Genomic DNA, 27,751 nt, shown 5'->3' with positions numbered 1-27,751 from the left:
TCTTCTTGAAGAGGCCCCAGTCCAGGGGCACTCCTGTCTGCACAGGGACACAGGCTCCCTGAGGTTTCATCACTACTCAAGGCCCACAAGACCTGTGCATGTCACATCATTGAATTTCTTGCCAGGTTTTCTCACAGAATGCCCCCAGCCTTTGGACAAAGCAGCCGCAGCTGTGGCCCTGGTCCCTGAGGGCTCCCTCAGCGGCTCCTTCTCAGCTGCAGGCCAGGGCACGGGGGCTCGCTGGCACAGGGCCCTGCTGGCACCCGCCCTGGGTACGGCCCAAGGTGTGCTGCTGTCCCTCGGGCAGGGCAGGGTTCCCGCAGTGCAGCAGGGGCTGCGGGCAGGCTCCAGCAGGGTTCCGTGCCCTCTGACCCCCGCGGCACCTGGACACCGGAACGGCCACGCCCGGGACGCTCCGTTGTCACCCGGGCCCTGCCAACGGCAGAACCGTCCTTGGGCAGCGCCCGCGGGCTGCAGCAGCACGGAGCGCAGTGCAGCTGCATTCGAGAGCATTGCTTGGCCAGAAAGCCTGTTCGCAGCACCTCTACCGCCATTGGGGAGTCATTCCTTGCCCGCAAGGCCTCCTTGTGCCAGGTAGTTCTCCGCTTGGCTGCCAGGGGGCAAACAGGCCAGCCTGGGCTGTCTCTGCTGCCTTCCAGCAATGGCCACCAACAAGAGCAGCTTCAAACGCAGCCTCTTGCTCCTGCCTCTGCACGCTGACAGCACTTTGCTGCAAAAGAGTCACTGAGCAGCAAAATGGCCTTTAAGGACCTCTTTGTGCAAAGAGTTGGGATTCCAATTACCCAGCCTGCAGGGGGACAGATTACTTCCAAGTGGAAAAGGGCAAGGTTGCAGGAGGGCCTGCTGCTGACTCAGCTTTAATCCTAAGTGTCTCTGAGGAGCAGGAGAGCCAGGCAGTGGCTGGTAAAGGAGGCTGGCATGGGAAGCACAAAGGCCCCTTGGTTCTGCCCCGTGTGCTGCCAAAAGGTGCCAGCACTGAGAAGGAGAGGCTTGTGGGCACAGCCAGCAGATGTGTGGCTGGGGGAGCTCTGGCCTTTTCCTGGGCAGTGCCTGCAGCAGGTGCTCCAGCTGGGGCCTGGGATTGCCCCGTTGGGAGTGGGAGCAGCTGTGAGGGGCCGCTCTTAGAGCTGAACTGTCGCAGGCAGGGACTGCAGAGGGAGGTGGTAAAGCCCGTGTGGAAAAACCCGCATCCCAAAGTGAAGCCAAAGCTATTGATTCATTATTTTGCCACTTTCAGGAATTGTCATAAATTGTTGTGACTGAATAAAAGGGGCAATTTAAATAATCATTTATGAAAATCAATTTTGTTGATTCAGGTAGTAGTAAGCAAGCAAAGACCAGCCCTGGGGTGGCCTGGCCTCTTTAACACCTCTCTTACTCTATTTAACATTACCTCACTTTCAGGCTCTTCCCTTTTTGATTGTAGATGGATTAGTAACAGATGGGCTGCTTCCAATCTTCCTTTTGCTATTGATATTACCCAATTGATTAGACAGGGACCAAGAGTGAGGCTTAACAATACTACAACCACTGGACCCATTAAAGTGGATAGCAGAGTTGTTAATCAGGGTGACTGAGAAAACCAAGACTCATACCAGCTTCGTCACTGTTCCCTTTCTTTGCGTCTTTTTTCTAATCCTTCCCCCAGTTCTGCCATAGTATCTCTTTCTATTCCCGTGTGGTCTGCATAAACACAACATTCCTCCCCAAGGGCTACACATAATCCTCCTTGTTCTAACAACAACAGATCCATTCCCCTTTGATTTTAGAGTACCACTTCAGATAATGATGTAAGAGGTCTTTCAAAGGCTGAAACAGACTTTTCAATTCTTTCTAAATACTCATCTACTGCTGCCCGAAGGCTAGTTAACCCTTGTTGTTGATTCACTAAGGATGCAATTCCAGATCCTGCCCCTAATGCTCTGACCCCAAAAAGTGTGGCGATTGTAATTGCATTTAAGGGTTCCCTTTTTTGTATCCTATGATTGTTATTTTCAACTCTGTCAAGGACCTCTCTCTCTGGGTGCTATAGCACCCATGGCATTATTATCACCTGTATGCAGTATTCCCTGGAACCATTAAATACATCCAAAGATAAACAGGCCGTAGGACCTACTCAAGAGCAGATCCACTGTGCTCCACTGACAGGAATGAGCCATTTCCCTTGAGCCTTTTCAGGTTCCTTTAGCATTTTTACACAATACTTTTATTCTTTTTGTTATGTTTCCTACACATGTTCCAGCTCCCTTTACATTTTGTAAAGTAAGTCCTAACTTCCCCAGTCTTCCCAGTTGCATTGTATTGGATAGCTTACATTGCTTTGATTAAATGGTTCCTGGGTCCCGATGGCTTCATAGTAAGGAGGCTTGACATCATAGCACAACCACCAGTGCTGGGCCAGCTCACAAAGGGTAGCATTTAAAAAGGCATAGCTAGCCTGCATTGTTTTCCATAAGGGACCTACCAAGCCTTGCTCTGGAGTCAAGGCTTCTGTCCAGTATACTTGAGGTGCCATAGTTCTAGGGGACCCCTCGGTTGGTGTCAGCTTTTTTCTTTTGCGGGGATTGTTCTTGATCACAGAATTGGGATTGTTCTTGATAAGCAGTTTGATAACAGGATTGGGACCCTCTGGCTGGGGGTCTTCTAAAGCAGATTCCTTTTTGATAAGAAAGAGGCCTCCCCTGTCTGTTCCTGATACCCAGTATCTCATTCCCCATGTTTTTCCCACAACCCATCCTCTGTCCTCAGGGTTAGTTACATTGACATAAAGGTGTGTGTAATTTCTGTCCGGAAATACCACTTGCCAGCGGCCCAATTGCATGGCCCTGGAGGGATCTGGCCGGGGAGGCTTGCATCCAGCTGGCCCCCACCCCACAGTTAGAGATTTTTCTCCTGCTGTTTTCCAGTTAGATGCCATAGTCTCACACCTCCAGTAGGCACAGTAGTAATGCCTGGGATAATTACAGTAAGGAGGCCCAGTGCCAGGACACATGTAAAAACTCTCTTGATTCCAGCACATCTCTGTAGGCACTAGCTGACACAATTGTGGTGTGAAGGAGGGAGGTGCTGCTCTGACATAGCTTTGGAGCACAGTTTGATCATTCCATCTAATAAGAGACCATTGAAAAGGCTGGTGGGCATGCTGAGCCATTACAATTGACAGACAGTAAATCCACAAAGGGTATCCCAGGAGAATTGGTGGGTACCAGAGGGGAGCAATAATGTAGTGTTTTACCTGTGCAGTAGGGAAACAAGGTGGTATTTTAGAGGGACACATGTATGACACAGTTTTGGGAGCTTTCTGGATCACTGCCCTGGGAGTGTTCGTTCCCCACAGTTTCTGTACGTCTCTGCCTCCTCTGCCTACTCCTTTGCTTGGAGCAGCAAGGTGTCCCATCTTCTTGGCAGCAGTCGTATTTTTCAGGGGCTCTCCCTTGGGCTTGATGCTGGGCCACATACACTTCCCAACTTTTACTCTTTGCCTGTGGTGCTGAGCACATTACCCAGGGTATGCGTTTCCTGCACACCACTGTGATGATTTCCAGTTTCCCTAATGTCGTGGTTTTAAACCAGTAACTAACAAAAAAATTATTTATTTCTTGCTGTGAGATATGGATTAGAACAAGAGCAAAACAGGCATAAAACTTAAAAGGAATAAAGAAAGTTTATTAACAAACTACAATAATAAGAACACCAGAATAAACTTCCAGAAAACCTTTTCATCTCTTATCTACCCACTATTCCCTTGTTCACATGACAACAGAGACAAAAACTTTGGAACTTTGGTGGTTAAAACAGTCCCAATTTCTGCTACAGTCTCTTCACCAGTCTTTATAAAGAAACAGAAGTTTCTTCCTGTTAATTTATAGAGTTTCTCACAAGAAAACTATTTTTGTTATAGTTTTCCATTTCTCTGATGTTAGTTTTCCAGAACTGCTGTTATCAGAGTTCATTCCTCCCATTTCACATCACTCTGAGGTGTGTATGGGCCATGAGTCTAGGGATGGCATTTTAAGGATGAGTTATTCAAAAGCAAAAAGTCTTCTTCATCTGTTTCTGTGAGCTTCACAAGAAAACAGTTTTCTCATTGCCTCTCAAGGCTTCAAATCTCCCAGCACTTCACTGTACCACAATTACTCTACTTTTTACTCAAATTTACACTTTGAACACTTCATTCCTCCCTACATACTTTATCATGAATTAAAGGAGTTCTTTTCAGGACTTCATTGTCCATCTCTATAGTTTAAACAGAAAGATATTTTCAGCTCAATTAAAGCATCTTCTTAATTCTCTACCTTTTCTGAAGCTTCTTTTCTTTCCTGTCACTGGTAGTTTATAAAGTCTCTTTTCATGTTGATCACTCTCTCTCTCTCTCTCTGGATAGAAAGATTAATCTGCAAGTCTCATCTGAGTAATGAAAGAGATAAAATCTTGCCCAGGCTTTTGTAGATGGTTTGGTGATCTCTGCCAAACAGGAGCGGGAGCTGTCTGCGATGGAAGGTTCTTCATAGATGCTCTGGAGAGTGTGGTCGCTGTCTCTGCTTGCTGCAGGTTCAGAGCCCTTTTCTTTACTTGGCAGTTTCTAGTGAATTTAGTTACAGCAAAACCTGCAGCCGAGCCAGAGATCGGCCCGGCCCGGCCAGAGCCCGGGGAAAGCCTTCTGCATGCCCGCATCTCCCGGCTGGGAGACGCTGGGCCCAGCCCAGTCCCCGCCTGGCCGCATGGCCTGGGCAGGGAACGGGAGGCCTGGAGCTCCACCACCCTTCACAGCCAGGAAACAAAGAGCACCCAAGTACCCTGACTTTACATCTTAAGGTAGGGTTCACAAGTTGATCTCCCTTTTCAATGGTTAAAATTGCTGTCAATCCCCAGTAATGACCAATAATTGGTCAGGAGAAGAGACTCCTTTCAGTCCCCAGCAACTTTAACTTCCTTAGCTCTCACAACTACCTTAAAGGTAAAGTCACCTCATGACACCTAATATATTAGGTGCGCTTCTGGATGAATTAGGGTGTGCACACTTTTTCTGGATGGATTCCATGTGCGTATATTTTCCACCGCTCAAGGGACCCCTTTTGAAGTTGCCCCATGTTTGCCGCTTGCTCTACATAGGTTGAAGTTAATAACCTTTCACAATTGTAGCCTTCTCCACAATTTTTCCCGGGGGATATCCTGTTCTACAATGTCCCCCCCAATTGTCCTTACACAACTTACACCTAAAGCAAATAAAAGGGTAGCAAATGCAGTCAAGCTCAGGACAAAACACATCACTCATTAGTTTTACGTTTTAACTGGACTTTCTGTTCATCGGGTTGGGGAACAACTTCCTGTGCATCAGCGACTGGACCCTTGGTCCGGCTGGCGTGTGTCCATTCTCTTTCAGCAGTCCGTACAGCTGTATCTGTGGTGAGCAAAAGGAGAAAAGGACCTTCCCATTTAGGGGTGAGAGAGAGATTTCTTTCCAAGCTTTAGTGAGGACAGAGTCTCCAGGTTGTACATGGTGAATAGGTGCATTCTGGGGAGATGTCTGGGTAATCAGTCCTTGTTTTCTCAGTTCAATCCTTCTTTTCATTAGACTTCAAACATATTCATTTAACAGCTGGTTTTCTAATACCTGCTGCTCTGGAGGTATTTCCATATCATATGGCATGCCAAAAAACATTTCAAAGGGTGAAATTCCCGTATCAGTCCTGGGCTGAGTGTGGATGTTTAAAAGGGCTAACGGCACACATCTTACCCAGGATAGTCGGGTTTCTAGCATCAGCTTGGTTATCTGCTTCTTTATTTCCCCATTCACTCTCTCTACCATCCCAGTGCTTTGGGGATGATAAGGAGTATAATAATCCCATTTTATGCCTGAATGTTCCAGAGCATGTTTTATTATTTTTTGAAGTAAAATGTGGTCTCCGGTCTGAATCTATAACTTCTACTATCCCATATCAGGGGATTATTTGCCCTAAAAAAGCTTTCATTACTTTCTGTGCAGTCGCAAGGGCTGTGGGAGCTGCTTCCACATAGTGGGTGAGGTGATCAACTCTAACTAACAAATAACAGTATCTTCCACTTTGGGGAGTTCGGTGAAATCCACTTGTACTCGGGCAAAGGTTCTGATTGCTAGCTCTCCTCCTCCCAGCACTTTGTCTTTTAGGTGCTGTTTATTAAACTTTTTGGCATGTCATACAAGCCCCTGCTAACTGTTTGGCCAAATTATAAATACCCATACACATATATTTATTGGTAAACTGATCCACTAATGCTCTTAGCGACCAACGAGCATGTGTTTTATGATGAATATTCCTGAGTATTTTCCAAGCGAGCCCTTTTGGAAGGACTTCTCTACCACTGGGGAGGAACCACTGATTTCCCTTTTTAATAAATCCTTCTTTCTTAAATATTTCTTCCTCCTGTTTACTAAAGGATAATTTAAACGGATAAGTGTTCCTATTTAAGGATCTATTTTTATTTTCTGGCTGTTTAAAAACCAGTATTGCCACTTTTTTTGCTTCTTCATCTGCCAAATTATTACCTCTCATTTCAGTGGTTACTCCTCTCCGGTGTCCTCTCACATGGACCACTGCAATTGCCATGGGTCCTCCTAAGGCCTCTCAAGTTTGCCTTATTAACTCCCTGTGCACCAATCATTTCTCTTGGGAGTTAATGAGACCTCTCTCTTCCCAAATTTTTCCAAATGTATGTACCAACCTAAAAGCATATTTTGTGTCTGTGTATATAGTTCCCTTTTCCCTTTTCATAGTTTTAATGCCTGTAGTACTGCATGTAATTCACATGCCCGTGCAGACCAGGCCTGACTTAACAGACTTGATTCAATCACTTTAAGGGTGTCTCCATTAACTAATGAATATCCTGACCTCCTTTCTCCATCTACTATTCTAGAAGACCCATCTACAAAAATGTTCTCTCCCCCTCTTCCAGCGCACTATCTTCCAAATCTCTAATTTTGGTTTGCTGTTCTATACACTGGATCCAATCGTGAGATATGTCTTTTTTCAGATTCCCCATACAAAAATTGCGCTGGATTATGTAAAGATGTTGTTTCTGTTTTCAAGTTGGGGGACTGAATCAAAATTCCTTCATTCTTTAATACCCGTGCATCTGTAATCCATTTTTCAGCTTTTTGTTGTAAAATTCCCCAGACATTATGTGGAGTTAATACCTTCAGCTTACTCCCAAAAGTAACTTTGCTGGCTTCTTCTACTAATAAGGCTACAGCCACAATTGCTTGTAAGCATGAGGGCCATCCTCGGCTTACGGGGTCTAGCAATTTGGAAAGATATCCCACAGACTTTTTTCCCTGCCCTCTCCTGGGTCAATACTCCATAAGCAGTTCCCTCCTGGCTATCCACAAACAAATAAAAAGGTCTCCTAACGTCAGGGAGGCTGAGCACTGGAGCCTGGATTAAATCTTCCTTCAGCTTCTTAAAAGCCTGACAGTCCTCTTTGCTCCATTTTATTGCTCCTTCTCCCATGAACTGCTGATACAAAAATTGAACTTTTCTGCTAAATTCCATTGCCTACAGTATCCCAACAACCCCAACACTTGTCTAATGTGCCTCTTACTTTTGGGGAGTTCTAATGCTAAAATGCCTTTTACCCGTTCAGGATCTAACTTCTTACATCCTTTTGTAATCCAATGTCCTAAATATTTCACTTCCTCTTCCACAAATTGCAGTTTTGATCTGGTCAGTTTAAGTCCCTGTTAACTCAGGAAGTTTAACAATTTCATGCTTTCTGCTCTAACACTTGCTTCATTTTTGCCTGCAAATAATAAATTGCCCACATATTGTAATAAAACCATCCCCGTCCCTAATTCATAAGCCCACAGAATTTGTTCCAAAGCCTGACCAAACAAATGAGGTGACTTGCTAAATCCTTGAGGGAGTACAGTCCATCTTAATTGCTGTTTCCTATGGGTATCGGGATCTTCCCACTCAAAGGCAAAATAACCTCTGCACTCCTCCTTAAGAGGACATGCCCAAAATGCATCTTTTAAGCCTATAACTGAGTACCACTGATATTTGGGGTTTAGTTGACTTAACAGTGTATGTGGATTTGCAACCACAGGGAAAGGGGTCACAGTCCGTTTATTTATTTCCCACAAATCATGCACCAATCTATAGTGGCCATCCGGCTTTAGAACTGGTAAAATCGAGGTATTGTAGGGCAACATGCAAGGTTCCAAGAGACCTTTTTGTAGCAGCCTCTTGATTTCAGGTTTCAACCCTCTTCTCCCTTCTTGGGAAATGAGGTATTGTTTTATTCTTACAGGGATTTCAGCGTTCTTAATTACTACTTCAAAAGGTTCAATATTCAATTTCCCTACAGTTTCAGGAGTATACCATACTTACAATCCCGTCCCAGCAAATGATAATCTGCTTCAGGAACTAATGACAATGGTCCAGCTCCAAATTTACACTCTGATTCTAACAGTACATTCTCAATTTTGGGGAACAAAAAAGGTTCTCCACTGGCCCCCACGTCTTGGATGTTTTTTGATGAAGGTTTACATCCTTTAGGTACTTGTTGGACAGTGGACCACTCTGCCCCAGAGTCTACCAAAAATTCGAGTACCTCTTGCTGAGGTACTCACTTTCAACTTTATCAAGGGCTCTGATGATTTTCTATGGCTCCCCAAATAGATAGAGCCCCTGACCCCTCTAATCCTGTTCAAATAGCTTCTTCTCTTCAATTCCCTTTCTACAATGCTCCTTCAAATCCCCTTTCTTGTGACAGTAAAAACATTCAACTTCACTCCAATCTCTTTTCCCAACAGCTTTTCTAGACCCTTGGGGTCCCTTAGTAAACCCTCCCTTTTCTCGGTTTACTGACCCCCTCCCACACCGCAGCCACCAGCAACCTAGTCTGCCTTTTCTGGAACTCCTCCTCCCTCCTTACATACACTTTCTGAGCCTCTCTCAACAACTCATCCAGGGCTCTTTCTTGCCAATCCTCTATTTTTTCCATCCTCTTCCTTGTAACTGGCCAAGATGTAGCCACAAACTGGGTTTTATGGAGGGCTTGTCCCACAGGTGCAGTGGCCCAGGTCCTTGCGGACGGTGGGAAACACACTAATGAAGGGCTCCGCTCTCGCTTGGTCTCCAGGAGACCTCTCAGACACTGGACTCTGGGATCACCAACCCCAACCAAACGGATTCCCAATTCTGTACTTGCCCCATCCGGAGTCTTGGCTTGGTCCTCATGCACAAAATTTAAGGGGTTCCGCAGATTCCATTTGCTTGCTTACCGAATTTCACTTGGGGTCCGGAATACCAGGTCTGGGGAATAGGAACCGCCCACACCAGGGGTATCCTAAGATAGGGTGCCTCCCCAAAGGGGGGACTTCTAAACCACAGATATGTGGATCTGAGTCAGGGCACCAAAATTGTTATAAATTGTCGTGACTGAATAAAAGGGACAATTTAAATAATCATTTATGAATATCAATTTTATTAATTCAGGAAGCAGTAAGCAAGCAAAGACCAGCCCTGGGGTGGCCCGGGGAGACACTGCTCCACCCTAAGTGCGTTCTTTAGCTGAGGAGGTTTTCCTTTATATACACTTCCTGCATATGTGTCTTCCTGGATCGCGTCGGTGCCTGCGCTGCCTGTTGCTAGGGGGTCTTCTTCTGCCTCTCGGTGGTCGTCAGATGAAGGCTTGTAGTCTTCCTCAATCTGTGAGCGGGCCTTGGTCCTATACCAGTTAGGCAACCCTCCTCCTAATAAGGAGATGTTCTAATTCTAGTTTGTGCAGCTGGATATGGTGGTTCTGCCATTCTGCACCTTCAGCTTTTTGCTTATACAGTTGGATATTGTGGTTAGGCCTTTCTGCAGTTTTAGCTTAACATTGTATTAAACAGCTTCAGCAATCATATTGAATTTGATTAACAAACAATAACAGTCTATTACAGGTATCAAAGCCATTTTCCTTCCCATGGCCTTTTATGTATATTCATATCTTATATTTATGTCAGTACAATGGCCACCAAAATAGATGAATAGCATTCAAGGCCAGGTTGGACAGGCCTCTGAGAAACCTGGTCTAGTGAAAGGTGTCCCTGCCCATGGCAGAGGAGTGAAACTAAGAGAAAATTTAAGGCCCTTTCTGACCTAAAAGATTCTGTGCTTCTATAGATTTATGGTTCTCTGGTGCTACAAATCCAGTGCGTCCCATGACTGTATGTCAAGTTGTCTTTTTGAATAACTGACTGTATGCCAAACACCAAGCTTTGCTCATAAAAATATTGTGGGAAGCTTAGTGATAGCAACATTTAGAGGAGAAGCTCTTGAGATGGGTACAAAAGAGTTTAATTTTCCAAGCAGCTTGCAGGCTTCCTTGTTCCATTAGAGCAGCTCCTTGTCTGGGGCTGGATGGTGAAAGAAGAGCAATCAAATATGTCCTGCTGAGGGATGCAGACATGAGCCTGGCCAAATAAAGCACTGTCAAAAGCTTGTAAGAATTCCCATCAGGGTCACTTGGGTGCCTACTTCCCTCTCGACAGGGAGGAAAGCTTGTGTTGAGAAGCACACCTTGATTGCAAGAGTGTTTGTACCTTGTGGGAATAGTGTCAGGTTAACGCCTCCTGTGCACCCTCAGATCCATGGGGCGTCAGTGTGGTCAAAACCCTGGCCTTGTCAAGGGCGTTTGCAAAACTTTTGCACTGTTTAGTGAAATCTCAGTTTGCCTGCTGGCCACTTGTGTGCTTTGTGGCCATGGTAAGGAAAAACTGGTGACAGAGCAGGCTTCCCTGCCACGCTGTTGATTCGCATGTTGGCGTGCATCTCGCTCTGCCCAGCTGATGTCAATGCCAGGTCCATTCAACAGAAGCTGGAAGAAAGATGGAATGACTTCTCTCTGTATGCACTTCCAACTTCTCCCACCTTCATTTAACTTGAAATTCAAGTGGGCACCTTTGTTCTTTTAAGGCAGTTTATTTTCCAGCCAACATCAAGGATTTCATGACGGTGAAAGGGAAGAAAGATGGGGTGTTTGTTTGCTTCCAGATGTGTCCTCCAAGCTTAGTGTGAGTGTCTATTCTTAGGTTTCCCAGCTGCAGGAGAAGGTGGGGGTCTGACAGGATTTCCATCTGCAGTGGCCCGTGGCTGGCAGAATGGTTCCGTGCTGGTGCCTTGCCTGGTGTTAAAGCTGTGGCCTAGAGCTCTGCTGCTTCACCTCTTCCCCCAAGTGTCTGTGCTCCTGTTGCCCTAAGTGGGGTGGTTCACAAGACTTCACACAATTCTCCTGTTGCCTCCTCATGCCCAGCGAGAAATCATTCTGTTCTCTCCGGAGTGTGAGATGCTGCAAATGAATGTCACACCCTGAAATGTAAATGTTTTCCATGCTATATCCACCTGTTTGAGATTGTTTACTTCTGCAGATGGAATCTTGTTACCTTTCCAACTAGAGCTGTCTTTTCAAGGCTTTTTCTTGCCTGCCTTTTCTTTCCTTCCCTTTTCCACAAAAGCTGCCATTCATGTCAGGCCCATTTGCTTGTGTAAAGGCAGGGTTCCTAGGGCACTTGTATTCTTAAAATGGGAGTAAACAGCCCAGAGCCTGGAGCAGTGGCCTGGTCTGTCATGCTCCTGGCCAGATCTGGAGTTAAGAGCTGAGCTGAAAGGCAGCATCACTACTGGGGGAAGGGCAAAGTGCATCTCTTGGTTCTGCCATTCTCAGTTTCGTGCAATCCCCATGTTTGCCTGCTTTATGTTTAGGAGCACTGCAACGACTCCCAGTTGTGCAGTCCAGGCTCTGAGTCCCTGGAGATCTTGAGCCCTGCTTTAGGCCTGTCCTCGTGCAGATGGTGAATATCTGTTTGTTCTCTTCCAGAGAAGCTGACTCAAACGGAGGCTTTGGAATGGAACCGACTCACAACCAGATCAGTGACAAGAGGTAGGAATTAATTCAATGTAATCTTGGCACTTGTGAAGTTGGATAGGCAACGAGAATCTCGGAATTGGATGTATCGAACAGATTCTGCAGTAGAGTAGAAACAGATACCTGCATCCTCTGTGCCTGCATGCTTTTCCTTCTTCAATGTCCACAAATATCAGAACCATAGTTTCACTCTTTCTTCAATAGTCTTTCACAGAGCAGGGACAGTTTAAAGGATGTGGTTTCCTTCAGTGGGGCACAGCTTTATTGGTGTTAGGATGTGGGGCTGGTGGAATTGAGTAAATGCATATGTGGCCGAGGAGGAAGAAGAGGATTTGATGTGGGCTTTTCTTAATTTCTGAGATCTTCCGTCTAAATGTGTTGATGGCATGTCTTTAAATGCAGCTACATGATTTTCCAGGTTCACAGCTTTCCAAATATCCATTGAAATTAGAGAGTGAGTTTCCAAGGCTGTTCAGAAAGTGGATAAAATTCAGTCCTTGAAAATGGCAACACATTGAAAAGAGAGGATTGTCTTTGATTCTCAGGGGGAGAGTGGGGTGAGAGGTCTGAAGGAGAACAAGCATGGCATTTTCTGCCATTGATTATTGCAAGTGGATTTGGCAGCTCATGTGCTCACCATCATCCCCAGTGACTGCTTCTCCATTTGTATCACAAGGAAATGGGGGGACAGTTTTTCCCTTCCCACCTGTCTTGGTGGCTGGGATCAGGTGCAGCAATCCCTGAGGAGGATGCCTGCTGTCCCTTGTGTGTCTCTTTGCTCTGGGACAGAGCACACGCTGAGCAGAACTGATCTGTGTGCTGTCAGCATCCCGTGCATTTCAGCATTGCTTTGGTGCTGGACATGTGCCCTTGTGGGAAAGCCCCAGGTTCTGCACACAGCATAAACAGGGGTTCAAGTGTTAACTCTCCTTTCTCTGTCTCGGGCTGGAAGCTGCAACAACAACAGAGATTTGCTCCGCTTCCTGGAGCAAGAGAGGCGAAGGAGGCAGGTGGCTCCAGAGGAGAAAGATCCATTCCTGGGGAAGACTCCTCTCTTTGCCAGACCCTACAAGGTAATGGGAGTGGGCTGAAGGTTGTATGGAGAGGAGGAAGGAGGCTTGGCCTGGGAGAGGAGAGCCGTGTCTTCTGCATGGGCCGTAGCAGACTTGAGCCCAATCCCTGCACACACAGCACATCTTTCCATCTGCTTCACTGAGCTTGCCTGACTTCCTTTGTGGGGATGCATGGTGATTCCATGAAGATACTGAGCAAGGTCTCTTGCTTGGGGTGTTTGTGACATTTGCCCCTCTGTTATTCTGTTGCAGACCTATAAAGAAGATGAGCTGTCAAGGCGCATTAAGAACCTGCTGGGCGATCAGGACTCCAAGGTGCTCCTGAGCCACGAGTCCCCTCTGAATCCCATCTGGATTCCAAACAAGCCCCAAGCCCAGTCACAAAGCCACAGTCATAGGCCGGCCTCCAGGAAGACAAACCCCTATGAAGACAGATGGAGGGAATGCTCAACACAATCACTGGAGCACACACCAAATCCTGAGAGGAACTATGACAGCCATGACAGTCTCTCAAATCGAGGGTCAGAAGGCAAAGCTCCACAGTGCAAAATCCTGCCTGAGCCTGTCAAGGTGAGTGCAATTGTTGAGGCTCTCTGTTGTTGGCAGTCCCTCAAGGCCAAGGGACCAGCACACAGGCCCTGCCTGCCTCGTGGCTCAGCCTCCCCAGAGCTCCAAGGCACTTGGTTCCCAGGTGCATTTTGGGGTTTTGCCAGCATCATCCTTCAGCACTGGGATATTACCGTGCCCTACGGAATGTAGGTGCCCACGGTGCTGAGGCAAAGCAGCTGGGCTGGGAGAGCCACAGAGATGGTTTTCAAAATGTGTTTGACCTTTGGAAAGAGGAGGAAGAGCTGATGGCTGCAGTCAGCTTTTCCTAGGAAAGGGTACTGAAGGGATGCAAAGGATTGTAGGCAATATCTTGTAGAAAATGAGAGGATGCTGGGAGAAGTAAAGCAGTGCAGGAGCCATTCCTTAGTGCAAAGTGCCAAAAAGATCAAGCCCTATTTTGGGTCTCAAACTCTTGGAAGATTTGCAAAGTGCTGCAATCAGCCCTCAGGCCACCAGCAATGGGCAGTGTTTGTCCTTGCTGCTTGGAAGCCCAGTTCAGGAGTATCGGTGTGAAGAAAGGAGCAGGGATGCTGCATCTTCCTTGGAGTGTGTGCTGAGGGACGGGAAGGACGGAGTGCCCAGAAACAGTGTTTCTGAGAGATGAGTGGAGTCCCTGCCAGGTTCTGCCATCAGCTGGGGGTGGACTCAGCTCTTTGGGGCAGCCCAAATCCAACTTCTGTCCATAGTGTGTCTCTGGGTGGCCATGGAGAAAATCCACTGAACCAAATCTGGCTGCTAAATTCAGTACTTTGCCAAGAAATGAGAGAGTGAGAAATGGTAGTTGGGGATTTGGAAATCCGGTGTGGGAAAGGTGAGGGTGTCTAAAATCAGCCAGAATTTGCATAAACTGTGGTGCACCTTTCCGGATGTGTCGAAAGTCAGCGTCTTGTCCTGACTGCTGTGCAGTTCAGAACAATAAGGAGTCTCATTTGATTTGGGTCAATGGCAAATATTCCTCATTTTTTACAACTGGCTTAAAAGAATTGGGAACTATTATTTCTGACTTTTTTATTGTTGTTGTTGTTTTAACAAAGGAAGCTTTTTCAAAACTCATTTAAATGCAGAGGGAGCTGGTGTCTTTGAAGGCAAAGCTTAATTGCTTCAAAGCTAAATTCCATCAAGGGAGAAGACGGTACAAATATATTTACATAATTGTAATAACAGTAATGAAAAGAAAAATTAATAATAGTAGAAGTAGTAGCAGTAGCACTAGTAATTTGTAGTTGTAGTTGAAGAATGGAAACAGTGTTTCGCAACTAACAGGTTCCAAAGGGAGCACAGACATTTTTCCTAGAGGAAGAGGAGGTGACTGTGGGGATTTCAGCTGCCTTGCTACCTGCTCTCAATTCCCAATTCCCCTTCAGATGGGCCTTTTCATTCTTCTAGCATTTCATTTGTAATGGACTTGCATGACATTTGTAGAGCTGTTGGTAAGCAAATGCTGGCTGAGTAGATGTCAATTAGTAAAAAACCCAAATTAACTCTTTCTGTCTCTCTTGTTCTTGTTTCAGAAAGAGCAGCCCACTGATGTGCCATCTACTGAAAAAACTTTGAAGGTTGGTGCTCTCCCATAATGGATCTTTATATTTGCTTATGTTCTGCACACATGAAGGAAATGGCTGGGGCAAAAGTACATTGCTCAGCTGCTGTCCACCCAGCAGATGTTGCCCTCCCTGAAAATGTGTTTTGGGGAGGGCTGAGGAGAAGCAGAGATAAAAGCTGTAGTTGTAAGGTCAGCCCTCCTCTCAGTTTGTGACTGTAGTAACACTCTCTAGAGCAGTTCAAGAGCCACACTGACAAGTCATCCCAGGTAACCAGAGCCGCTCCTCCCTCTAGCTGGTAGTTGCCTTTCCTGAGCTCCCCTTGTCCAAAGGCTCAGGCCTAGCTATCTTGTGACTAGGCTTCCAAATTCCCATTGCTACCAAAGGGAAACCAGCCCCATGCTTTCAGGGCCATTGTGCTTCTCAGTATTTCTGAGCGGGCCAAAGTGGCAGCAAACTTCTCTTTCCTTTTTTCCACTGTTTTCAGTAGGCTCTGTATTTGTAGAGCTGTGCCATGTTTGAGCCAGAGGAGGTGGAGGAATGGAAAATGCTTCAGGGACGCACACTTTTGTTACACTTGTGAACTCTAAATGTGATGTTTTGCATGAACATTTGAAGCATCTATGTGCATCTGTGTGCAAACTCCAACCCCATTTTCTCTTGATTGTCAGCAAAAGCATTCAGGAGAGGACACCTTAAATACTGTCACTGTTCACGTGTCCCCTTGAGACCTGTGTAGCAGCACCAGACATTTCTTGTTCTCTGCTTCCCTTCTGGATTTTGTCAGTAAATAAAACTTCTTGGACTTCTGAAGCCTAACCTGGAAGTGTTCCCCTTGTCCTTTGGAATCATTGTCTAGCTCTCGTGGGGTTTTCACTCCAGGCTTAGTCCATTTTGGAGCTGAGAGATGAAACTTTGAATGAATATGCTGAATGATCCTCCTCTGCCAGCGGGATCTCCGGGCTGTGGCTCGGAGTGACTGATTTCTGTTCATGGGTGTTTTAAGGACTGGCTCTGTACGGGAAAAATTCCTTCTTAAGTTTTCTGCTTGTTTCAGTCCTGTCGTTTTCTTATTTTCTTCCTTTGGGTTGGTCTCACTGATGAACCAGTCTTTGATAAGACAGTCCTGTAGTGCTGAAGCCTGGAGAGGGAGGAGGAGGAAGAACCAGTGAGGCTGCAGCCCATGATCTATGGCCTGTGTGCTGGGTGTCCAGCATGGGAGAGGTGACTGGGGAACAGGGCTTGGCGGCTTGGCTCTTAGGATACATCCTGTGAGCTGTGCTGAATGGGGGAGAGAGATTCAAGCAGAGAAAGGATCCTGGGAAGCCTGATCATTGGGGCCTTTGGCTGAAAGCTCATCCCTTCCTCCTGTTTTAGGTGAAACAAGAGCTGTGGGGAGACTCCTGCCCTGCTGTGGAGGCCTAGGTGCCTGTTGCAGGAACGTGTCGACCCTGGTGGGGACAGCACGGGACAGCAGGCTCACCTCTAGGTGTGGGTGTGGAAAACCTTTTTCCCAGGGCCTTTGCAGTCACATGTTGGTGCCTTTTGCGTTCTGGTGTTCTAGTAGTTTGTGGAAATTAGTGTCACCTTCGTTCAGCCCCTGTTTCATGTCCCCTTCCAAGTATGTTCTTCCTTCTCTTAACTCCCATTGGCTTTGTTTGCTGCATTGCTGCACCCCTGTGTCGTGGTTTTAAATCAGTAACTAAAAAAATCACTAGAAAACATACTTATTTCTTGCTGTGAGATATGGATTAGAACAAGAGCAAAACAGGCTTAAAACTTAAAAGGAATAAAGAGAGTTTATTGACAAAACTATAAGAATAAGAACACCAGAATAAAACTTCCAGAAAACTCCTTTTTCCCCACTACCCAACCATTTCCTTGTTCACATGACAACATAGAGACAAAAAACTTTGGAATTTTGGTGTTTAAAACAGTCCCCATTCCTGCTAGAGTCTTTTCATCAGTCTTTGTAGAGAAAGAGAAGTCTTCTGCTAATCTATGGAGTTTCTCACAAGAAAACTATTTCTGTTATAGCTTTCTTTTTCTCTGATGCCAGCTGCCCGGAAATCTGTCATCAGATTTTCTCCTCCCATTTGATGTCCTTCTGAGGTGTTTTATGGGTCATGAGCCTAGGGATGTCATTATTAAGGATAAGTTATTCAAAGGCAAAAGTTCTCTTCATCTGTCTCTGTGAGCTTCCCTGGAAACAGAATTTTTCTCTTTGCCTCTCAAGGCCTCAAATCTTCAACTATCACTACTCCTCACTCTGTTCCAGCACCTCACTGTATCACAATCACTTTACTTTTTGCTCATAATCCACATTTTGTACTACTCTATTCCTCCCAATGTACTCTGTCATTAATTAAAGGAGTCTTTTCAGAACACTATTGTCCATCACCATAACTTTAACAGAAAAATATTTCAGCTTAATTAAAGCATCACCTTATTCTCTACCTCTTCTGAAGATTAATTCTTTTCTTTGCTGTCTCTAATAGTTTATCAAGTCTCTTTACATGTTGATTACTGTCTTTTTCTTTCTCTGGATAAAAGGATTAATCTGTAAGTCTCATCTGGGTAATGAAAAGGTAGAAAACTTACCCAGGCTTTGTAGATGGTTCTGTGATCTCTGCCGGAGCAGCGGCTGGAGATATCTGCGATGGAAGATTCTTCATTGCTGCTCTGGAGAGTGTGGTCACTGTCTCAGCCAGTCGCTGGTCAAGAGCTTTTTTCTTCCTTTACTCGTCAGTCTCTGGTGAATTCAGTCACAGCAAAAACTGCAGCCAAGCCAGGGAGCGGCCTGGCCCGGCCTGGGCCCGGGAGAAGCCCCGCAGGCCCCATCTCCCGGCCGCTGCAGGCCCAGCCCAGCCACTGCCAGGGCCTCATGGGCTGGGCAGGGGAGCGGGCACAGCTGGAGCTCTGTTACCTTTCACAGCCAGGAAACAAAGAGACAAAGAAATTCCCAGGCTTAAGTTGGTGTTCACAGGTTGATCTCACTTTTCAATGGTCAAAACTGCTGTTAATTCTTAGAAATGCCCAGTAGTTGGCCAGGAGAAAAACTCCCATCAGCCTCTGGCAGTTTTAACTTCATTAGGTGTTTGTTTTCTTAAATGCCAATCTATCACACCCTGTTATCCCAATCCATTCTCCCGGTCTTTAGCCACTCCCTGCAGCATTTTCCCTTGTCCCTGTTGGACCTTGACCGTCAGACCCACCCCATTTGTCCCTGTGTTTAACCTGTGCCCTGAGTCCGATCCTGTTCTCATCCCTGAATTCATGTGAGGCTGTTACCCTTTGAATAAACAGTCTTTGGATACTCCAGCAAGGACCTGTCCCTTCCCTTTTATCATCAGCAATTTCTAGCGGTGTTCTCTAAGCCCCGGGAACGCAGGTCGCACTCACGGGTTCCTTGCGGCACACGCTGTAACACCCTGCAGCGACCCTGACAGTGAAGAGGTCCAGAGCAGAAGAAACTCTGCTGTTCTTCCCTCCTCCTGCTTTGAAATCCATCTGAATGAAAGGCTTTGGCCTCAGGTGTACTGAACAGCCACATGCCAAACTGGGTTTTTCCAGGGACTTCCCTGGACATCCCTTGGGAAAGCCATTTCTTCCAGCCCAGGCTTTTGGCTCATTGAATGTCTAAGGTGCACATCACCTGCAGGTGGGAATTCCTTATTGACAGCTTCTTTTCCTGGCAGCACTGAAAATTGAGTCTTACAGATGGAACAGGCAAGCAGATCCAGTGCAGAGGGAATGAATCCACAGGGAATAGGCATGCAGGGACTCGCTTGGCCTTCACAGAGATATTGAACAGCCCTTTCCCCTCTTTTCCAAAGCAGAACCTTCGCTCTCCAGTGTCACCACAGTCTCTTTAAGGTATCTTTCCAAATGAACTGGAAGAAGCCTTCAAACTACAGCATCCATGATGCTGAGATGTATCCCTTATCCTCCCTTGCCAGGTTTTAGCTCTTCTTCCAGCCCCTTAACAAAGGGGTTTGTAAAGCCAACTTCCTTGTTCATGTCATGTGGGAGAGGCTTGATGACAGGGCCCAATTAGGAAGTGTCAGTGTGCATAAAGGAACAGAAATGTGGCATCTTTCTTGGAGTGAACTTTAAAAGGAGAGTCCAAAAAAAATCACAACCGGTAAAGAAAGAAAAAAAAGCAAAAAGAAAACAAACAAAAACCCAAACCAAACAACACAACAAAACCCAAAAAACAAACAAACAACAACAACAACAAAAAAAAAACCCAAAAAGAAAACTAAATCCATAAAAAAGGCCAACTCCAAAGTCAAGACAACCTGAGGTCGTCTGCAGTTTGCCATGTCAGGTTCCAAGAAGCTGAATTTCAGGACAATTCAAGAGCACTTCTGTCCTTAGGGAGAAGGACAAGGCATCCCGTGAAGTTGCCTGAAAAGAGATGGAGGGTCTGCTCTGTCTTGCAGGAGCTCCCAGTGTGGGTGCTTTCCTTGTGCCAGAAATGCTCCCCAGAACCAAAGCAACCTTGCAGAGCTTGTCCATAAGCTGGGCTGAGTTTGAAGTTTGTGCTCTCTGGTTTAGTCCTTCAGAAAAGCTCCTGTGCCAGAAGGCCTGACCTTTCTCTGCACACAATTGCTGTGTGTAATAAGTAGTAGGATGTCTTTCCAGGAGCCCAAGTGATGATGGTCAAGTCTTTGCTGAGCAAAAGCTCAATCTTGGCAGGAGGACCCAGTCTGGAGCCAGCCTGAGTTACAAAAGCAGGAGCTGTGCTTTGGACTGGAAGCCAAGCACCAAGTGCACTGTGCAAGGGTTGCATTTTAGCCAGGGTGTATTTTTACTTCAGAAGAATCAGTCTGATGTTATTTGGGTGAATGACAAACACTTCTCCTTCTCTAGAATTGAAGTGAGAATTTCTCTAGAATAGGGAACTATTATTTCTAACTGTTTTATCTTAACTACTGAAACTTTTTGCTCAACTCTTGGAAATGCAGTGGCTGCCTGTGCCTTTGCAGGCAAAGCTTAGCTGCTTCAAGAGCAACTAAAGAAAAGTGATATTTTAAAAAGGGAGCAGCCTGCAGGAACATTCTTTCTTACTACAGTAATAAAAAGTCAGAAATGGAAACAGTGTTTCCTGACTGCCAGGGAAGGCAGACATTGATGTTGCAGCAGGTGATCTTGGTGGCTTCAGCTCTTCCTCTGCCTGGTCTCTGCTCCTCACTGCCTTTTAGATAGTGCTGTTAATCCTTACTGGCATTTCATTATGCATGGACTTGTCTGACCTTTCTAGAGCAGTTGGTAAGGAAATGTTTGCTGCGTACATGCTTGTTTCCTATCAATCAGTAAAATACCCAAACATACTCACACTGCTTCCCTCTTTCTTCTTTCAGCCCATTGTGCACATTTATGTGCAGTCCATTGAAGGAATATTGAAGGTGGGTGCTCTTCAATATCAGATCTCCATGGGGAAGCTTGTGCAAATCCATGAGGAGGTGGATCCCTCTGACTCTGGGAAGGGTGAAACTCCCTCTGTGTGCATCAGCAAAAAGTGCTGGGAGCTGTTTCTCTCCCACTCTTTCCAGGAAATGAGCAGCTGCCTGCCACCTCTCCTGCCACCTCTGCAGTCACCTGCTAGAACAGAGACTTGCAAATTTCCATTGCAGGCAGAGGTGAGAGATGTAGGAGTAGTAGCAGTAGTTTAGACGTGGCAACAGTGCTCCCTGACTGCCACATTCCAAAGGGAATACAGACATCTCCGAGGAGGAGTTGACAGCTCTGTCCATGCCTGCTCTCTGTTATTAACTGCCCTTCAGATGGGCCATTTCATCCTTACTCTCATTTTAGGACTAATACACTTGCAGGACATTTCTAGAGCTGTTGGTAAGCAAAGGTTTGCCAAGAACCTGCCAATTACTAAAACACCAGAATAAACTCCTCCTGTTTCCCTCATTCATGTTTCAGGAAAGGAAGCCCATTGATGTGCCATCAATTGAAGAAATTTTGAGAGTGAGTTCTCTTAAAAAGCAGATCTCTGTGTTTGTTTATGTTTTGCATTTATTAAGGAAATGGGTGGAGATAAAATAGAAGTTGAGAGCTGCTTCTCTCCCTGTCTTTCCAGGAAATGAGCAGCTCACTGCCACCTCTCCTGTCACCTCTTCAGACGCCTACAAGAGCAGAGATGTGCAGACTTCCATTGGCAGGAAAGGTACCCCAGCCCATTTTTGCCAGGGCTTCTGATCAATGCCAAGAGATCTTTCTGCTTAGCAGAAGTTCACTTCAGCTCTTTGGCAGCTCTTAGAATGTTTTAAAACTATTTATTCAAAAATGCACATGCCCCTAATGTGCCATTAACACAGGTTTGGTGTCAGGAGATGTGGTGTTAAGGTACATGCTAAGCTACTTTGTCCTTTACTTCTAGGAATCCCAACCTGATGGATCTGCAGCACAGAAACAGAATAAAGAGAAATGCAAAGGAAACCCAGTTCTTTCTGTGCTGACAGGTAATTTTGTGTGTTAGATGTGGCAGAGACCATCAAGCGTTCCCACTGATTAAGCAGTGTGATTTCCTCTGCTTTGCTGAACAGGGATGAATTTAGGAATGGCTCAAGAAACTGTAAGCAATCATTACGTAGAACTCAAGGTAGCAGCTCAGCAGAGGACAAGCACTATTTAGTTAGGAAACTCCCATCTGGGGTGATGAACAACCTTTTTGACAAATACCTCCTGGAAGAGAGTGACTCTCTAATCTCTTGTTCAGAGACCACAGGGTAAAGAAATGCAACCTTTTCCTTTGTTGCTTTCCAGAGCAGGCAGGCAGAGCGTCAGGAAGGTTGCCGAGTTCTCAGCCAAGAACATCGTAAGTAAACAGACTGTGTTTCCACCTCTGCCGGGCAGATACTTGAAAGAACCTGGAATGAACAAACATTTGGGCTATCAGTCAGATTTTTCTCAGAAAACCTCAATGCAGGGAATTTTCCCCAACTGAAGAATTATTATTTCATGATCTACTCATGAAATTGTTGAGGTTGGAAAAGATCTTGAAGAGCTTAAGCAAACAGATTAACGTGACACCATTATTCCCAGTGGCCACCGGCCTTGGGATTTGCACAAGGAGAAGGTGCCCTTGTCTCCTGGAGAGAAGTGGCTCACACCTTCAAGGAAGCCAGACTTGAAGAGGAGAGCCATGAGGAGTTCAGAGGAGTCCCCTGGAGAGAGGAAGGTGAGAGGGGCAGGGGGAGGTGGGTTTGGACAATGACCAAGGTGGTGTTTGAAAAACCCAAGTGGAGTTTCCACTTCATACGTTGGCACTAGAGCCATGATTGATCTCCTGTAAGGGTGTTATCAAACCTGTAAGGGGAATGTTCCCACAGCTGATTCCCATTGGTCACCAATGCCCTTCTGAGAAAACGAAAAGCCTTGTAAGCTGATGTTTTGTGTGTTTTGGTGCTATTAGTGTTTTCTTGGGATCCTGGTTTCCTGAGAAAACAAAACCTCAGCTGTCCTCTGCCAGAGGAGGTTTTGGCAGCTTGTGGCTGCCCAGCCCCTGCCAGCACTGCTGGGTTTCTCTGGGTTTCAGCCCAAGCTGAGCTTTGTAGCTTGGTGGTGGCCCAATCTTGTGTTCCTGCATCAAAAGCAGTAGGTATCTGAAGCACTTGGCAGATGGATAAATAGGCAAAGCACTTGTTTGGATTTCCCTGGAGCTGCTGTGATGCCAGCAGTGATGCCTAAGAAGTGGCTGTGTGTTGGAGTCCCAGGCACAGAAAATGTCCCTTTGATCTGTGCTGACTGGCTCCGGCACTTGAGAGAACACATGGTTGGAGTTAAGACCATAGAGAAGGCTTGTAAAACTGAGTGGAGGAGCTGGGAATGTCGATGTGTGAATTAGATAGCATTATGTTAATTCACTGGGTGAAAAAGACAGTTTAGAGTTTGAGATGTAGTAGTGAATAAGAGACAAGGTATAGGTTCTTGGGTGTTGGTTTGTCTTTGCCTTTCTTCTTTCTTCTCCATGGTTTTGGCTGGTATGGGGTGATTGGATGGAAAGGTATGCAGTGCAGAACATGGGTGTTTGGTTATTGGGTTAAAAGTAAAAATAAATGATTTGGCATTTGATAACTGGCTGGTTTATGCTTAAAAGGCCTTGTGGACAGAGCCCACATTCTCCGTTTGTAGCTTGTTAGGTTAGTGTGTGGAAGTACTTACTATCTGTAAAAATGTAAAGTAGATAAGGTAAAACAAACATCCTAAGTCTGAAGACAAAAACCGTCTCTCTGCTCATCAATCCTCATCCTGGGGAAAAGAGCTGAAGCCTTTGACATTTGGTGCCCCGGAGACTTTTACAGCTGTGTGTAGTCAGGGGCTTTGCAGAGACCCCTTTGCAGAGTCCCTCGGCCATTGCAGTGGCTTTCCCTGGAATTCCAAGACAGCCCTTCATTTCAAACTCGGAGGTGGTCGTTGCTCTCAAGTGTTTTTTGGGAAGCTGACTCCCAGAGTCAGTGCTGACTCCCAGACAGCACTGGGAGGTCAGGTGCACAAGGAGTTGGCTGCAGGCCTTGCAGTGATGGGCACTCCCTGTGGACATTGCAGGGCCTGTCTCCCTTTCTGTTCCTCCTCCCAGAACAGGTGGCTCAGCAGGGCCGGGGGAATAACTTTGCTTCCTGTGTGGGTTTTTTAACTTTGTCATTTTCTGAGCTTCCTGAGTTAAGAATAAAGAAGAGTAGGGAAATGGTGAGGAAATTGGAGTGAGCCCAAAAGTTCTCCCTCATGCAGAGCAGGGGCAGAAAGGGAAGCAGGCAGTCAATCTGCCACTTCTCCTGCTGTCTCCAAGAGCCAGGAGAGGAACTATTTGGTGTCTGGCATGTCATCCCTTGCAATCTCAGTGCCTGACTGCAGGAAATCCCAACTCAGAGCCTGTATCCCAGACGTGAGTGCAGTCTGAAAGGAGAACTCCTTGACAGCAGCCTTGTGGAGAAGCTGCTGAATGGTTCCTTGTGTGTCTACACTCTGGGAGGTACACATGAAAGTCCTGGGATGCTTCTGGCTATCAGCAGTCACGCTGTGGGTAATGCTAATTGATAAGGGCACTTTCTTTTACATTTTCTTGACTGGTAGCAAAGGATTCGGAAGTTTCTCATTCAGGTGAGCTGATGATTTGCACACTTGATGCTTTAGAACCGATGCTCTAAAACCTATAAAAAGTTTTCATTGACTGACTCTCTTCCTTAATGCTTCCTGTTCTTCTGGAAGACAAAGGCAGCAATTTTCACTGCATTTTTACAATTTCACCCCTCTCAGATTTTTGGTAATAACATCAGAAGCCCCTGCACATCTGGGCTATCTGAGGGATCTCACTCGCCTGTGACCGTAGCTTTTCCTTCCCATTGACGGGGGGTATCCCAAAACAGATATGCTTACAGATCCTGACTTTGCCACCAGGAGTCTGAAAACATTTCTCTACAATCATGATGGAGTGGGAAAAAAAGGCCCACCCAGAACAGATGACATGTTTATTTTCAGCACTGGAAGGGCCTTACATTTTATTACAATTATCAAGGAGGTGCTCAGGAGATCTATCCTTGCCATTAGAAAACATATCACCTATCCAAGCAAAAGAAGGTGAAATGTCATTTTCGGTTACTTGCCAGTGGACGTGAAATCCCTGCGTCCTGTGCTTGGGTTTCCACTTTGTGAGTTCCAGTGTGTTATTTTTTCTCTTTTCAACCAGAATCTTTCAAACTGAGCTGTACTGGTCTCTATTTGAACTTCAAGGACCTGAGTGAATTTTTCCTGTTTTCCTTCTTCCTGTTAGAGAGAAGACAACGGGGATTTTCCCAAAAAGAAGAAGAAATGAAAAGAATCCCAAGAGATGTCAGCTTCCAGCAAGCAAAGGCACCAACAAACTGAAGTGAGTATGCAGTGCTGGGATGCCAGAAAGATGTGTAAATCTAAGTCCCTGTTCAGAGGGGTAAGACAAAGAACTGTATCTCCTGTCCTGATACTCGGGAGTTTGCTTCTACCATCGTGTCCCTCCTGCCACTTGAAATGCTGCAGATTGGCCTTTACAAGCTGGAAGCAAGCAGTGCAGAAAGCAGCTGTGTAGGTGTAGGTGGGTAAGGGCAAGGAGTCTTTCCCTTCTGACATCCTGTGAAAGCACAGAGGCGTTGGGGCTGATGTTTGGCTGCAGGAAGGGAGGTTGCAATTGAGGTAGGAATGGAAAAGCTTTAATTCCTGCCTCCCTTTTCCTGAGGGAAAATGAGCAGCCCTCTTAGTCATGCGCTGGCTTTTGGAGTGGGAAGGGTAGGAGGTGCTTTTGGGCAGAGAGAGGGCTCTGGGTCAGCTTGGAGATGGTGCTGTGCTCTGTGTCAAATTGTCCTCTGTGCAGCATCAGCTGTGCCAAGGCAGAGCAGCTGGAGAGCATGTGTGCAGTGAGTAGGGACCAAAGCATGGGAAGAGTGGGTGCTGAAAGAGGGGAGAGGACTGTGCCATGCACAGCAGAGTCAGGCAGTAAGTGCAGCCTCACACCTGAGCCTTCTCCCTGGGTTGAATTTCATTCCTGATGCTGCAACCTGTGAGCTGGGACTCACTGCTTGGTGTGTTCTTGGAAACTTTGAGAAGCCCACTAAAAGTGATGTCATTGAGCAGTGGTGAAACAAGGTGGAGAGCTATCAGGTGCTGCTTGTTGCTGCCAGAGTTCACACTCCTTTCTAGGCATGTGACCACTATTGGCCAAAAGGAATTCCTAGAGCTGCTGCTATGTTTTTGATTGTACAATTTAGCCATTACAAATGTTGTATTTTCCTGTGGTGCAAGCAGTGGGGAAGACTCAAGAGCTGTAACCTGCCATCCCACGGGGCCTTTGCAGTGTCATTTTCCATAGAACACCAAGTTGTGTGGGCCCCTCTGGGCAAAGGGATGCATTGCCATGATCTGGTGGCAAACTTGCAAAAGAAAATGAGCAGGATGTGTCTGGTAGAAGGGCAGAAAAGCTGTAAGAATGCTCTCCATACAGAGACAGCTGCTGAGAGTCAAAAGGCTTTGCAGGTCCTCTTGGAGTAAAGTGACTGCAGTCATTGTCCTCCGCCATCTCGATATGCCTGTTGGATGAATCCAGCCAAATCTTTTCTCTCTCCCTCCTTTTGTTCCAGCCTTTTCTGCTGAACAAAGCCAAGCAAGATGACCAAGAGCCGGCCTGCCCTCATACACTGAATGAGGCAGAGTTTGCAGTGACCCAGACTGGAACCCAAGGGCCATACGTGGTTCTCCAGGATGTAAATAGTTCCAAGTCCTCTGCTCCTTTGAAGCCTTAGAAACAATTTTGTTGTTTTTGTTTTACTTTATAGTTCAATGCAAAGAAGCTGCATCATATTTTTGTTTCAAATACAGTTGTAAGTTCTTTTGGTTACCTTTGGAAAGCTTTGTGGTTACTGAGGGGAATGCGTTTTTGCCTTGCAAAAGAAGAGATGGGGGGTGGTATGTGCCATGAAAATGAAACTGTGGTGAGAAGGATGGTATCCCAAAACACCAGTCATCCCAAGAAAGAACTACCTCCCTTCTCTACATTGTTTCATGAAGTAGGAACAGCTTAGAGAGATACTGAAATGAAGTAATTCTTTGCCATGCTTTTGTGCTTGCTCCAGTTGCCTGCCTGTGGCAACTCACACAGCCACGTTTCCCAACAATCTTTTGAATGCTGCCGTGAACAAAGACAAGACTCACAGGGAAGTTCCTCCTGGAGGGGAAGAACAAGGATTCTGATCACTGATGTCTGAGCATGTGGGGCATCTGCCTATACCTGTCACCCTCAGGCTTTCCAAAGGCCAGGCTGCAGTAACCCTCGGGGTTAACAAGCACTGACAGTGGTTCTGGCAGCCAACGCTGCTCTCCTGTGTGTGTTGTTTGAATTCCACTCTACAAGGGCTTCCTTTCTGGGGGGTTGAGAAATGCATTTAGAGTGCAGTGATGAGCATCTCACCCCAAGACTCCATCTAACTTCCAGAAAATCATTTTAAAATCTGGTTTTCACAAACCATTACTTGCCATTTTCTAAGAATTACATCAAATATAGAAAAGAATATGCAATTAAATGAATATTGCTTTTGAAATTCATATTTGGTTTCATGTTGTCCATATCTAACCACTTGGATACAGACAAAGAATCTCCTTCAGAAATATCATGGGTTCTTTCAGGCATAGCTGATTTTAATTTATTATGTAATCATCTTTCTTCCATATTTCATCTAGAATTTCCTGAGGATTTTCAATCCTATATTGCGGTCAAAGACAGCATTCATAAAACACTGAATTCGTATGCTCAAGTACTTCCAACCAACAAATTGCAGAAAGGTGAATTTAGCCACATTTTCTGTGTCTTCACTCCCAGGTTAAAGGGACAGGAGAATAGGAAATATTCTCAAGTTGTGCTGGAAATATCAGGAGATTTCTCCTAGGAAGACTTTCAGCTTTCTTCTCTGCCCAAAGCCCTGTAAGCTCACAGCACGGTGCCATGGAGAACATCCCAAGTAGACTGGGAAATGCACTGGTTTTAAGGGAAAGGCAGACAATGGGCCTGTTCCATGTCCCATACACTTCCCGATGGCTGCCAAGGCACACGGGGCTGCAGGGACACGGCGTGTGCCAGGTGAG

At 46.0% G+C, this 27,751-nt stretch overlaps 1 protein-coding gene across 1 annotated transcript; it reads left to right on the top strand.

The window, feature by feature from the left end:
• LOC147653175 (uncharacterized) lies at positions 1-27,214 on the top strand. Its single transcript, XM_086889683.1, has 14 exons — positions 1-594; positions 11,863-11,925; positions 12,863-12,983; positions 13,236-13,553; positions 15,104-15,148; positions 20,500-20,544; positions 20,692-20,778; positions 21,071-21,115; positions 21,228-21,314; positions 21,528-21,609; positions 21,914-21,965; positions 22,193-22,328; positions 24,918-25,013; positions 26,254-27,214. The coding sequence occupies exons 2-13, from the start codon at positions 11,891-11,893 to the stop codon at positions 24,957-24,959; spliced, it is 1,095 nt and encodes a 364-aa protein (XP_086745809.1). The 5' UTR covers positions 1-594; positions 11,863-11,890; the 3' UTR covers positions 24,960-25,013; positions 26,254-27,214.
• The last annotated feature ends 537 nt before the right edge of the window (positions 27,215-27,751 follow it).

Source organism: Cyanistes caeruleus, chromosome 5, assembly GCF_971803275.1.
Source record: "Cyanistes caeruleus chromosome 5, bCyaCae1.hap1.1, whole genome shotgun sequence".
Taxonomy (NCBI): Eukaryota; Metazoa; Chordata; class Aves; order Passeriformes; family Paridae; genus Cyanistes; species Cyanistes caeruleus.
The sequence above is the reverse complement of the archived record's forward strand: the minus strand, read 5'-3'. Positions and strand labels throughout refer to the sequence as shown.

Bases quoted from the DNA above. Each gene is read 5' to 3' on its own strand.
- LOC147653175 (XM_086889683.1), top strand. From the start codon at position 11,891: ATGGAACCGACTCACAACCAGATCAGTGACAAGAG. The intron at 15,149-20,499 runs GTTGGTGCTCTC...TTCTTCTTTCAG, and splicing joins CTACTGAAAAAACTTTGAAG to CCCATTGTGCACATTTATGT. The intron at 20,779-21,070 runs GTGAGAGATGTA...TTCATGTTTCAG, and splicing joins AATTTCCATTGCAGGCAGAG to GAAAGGAAGCCCATTGATGT.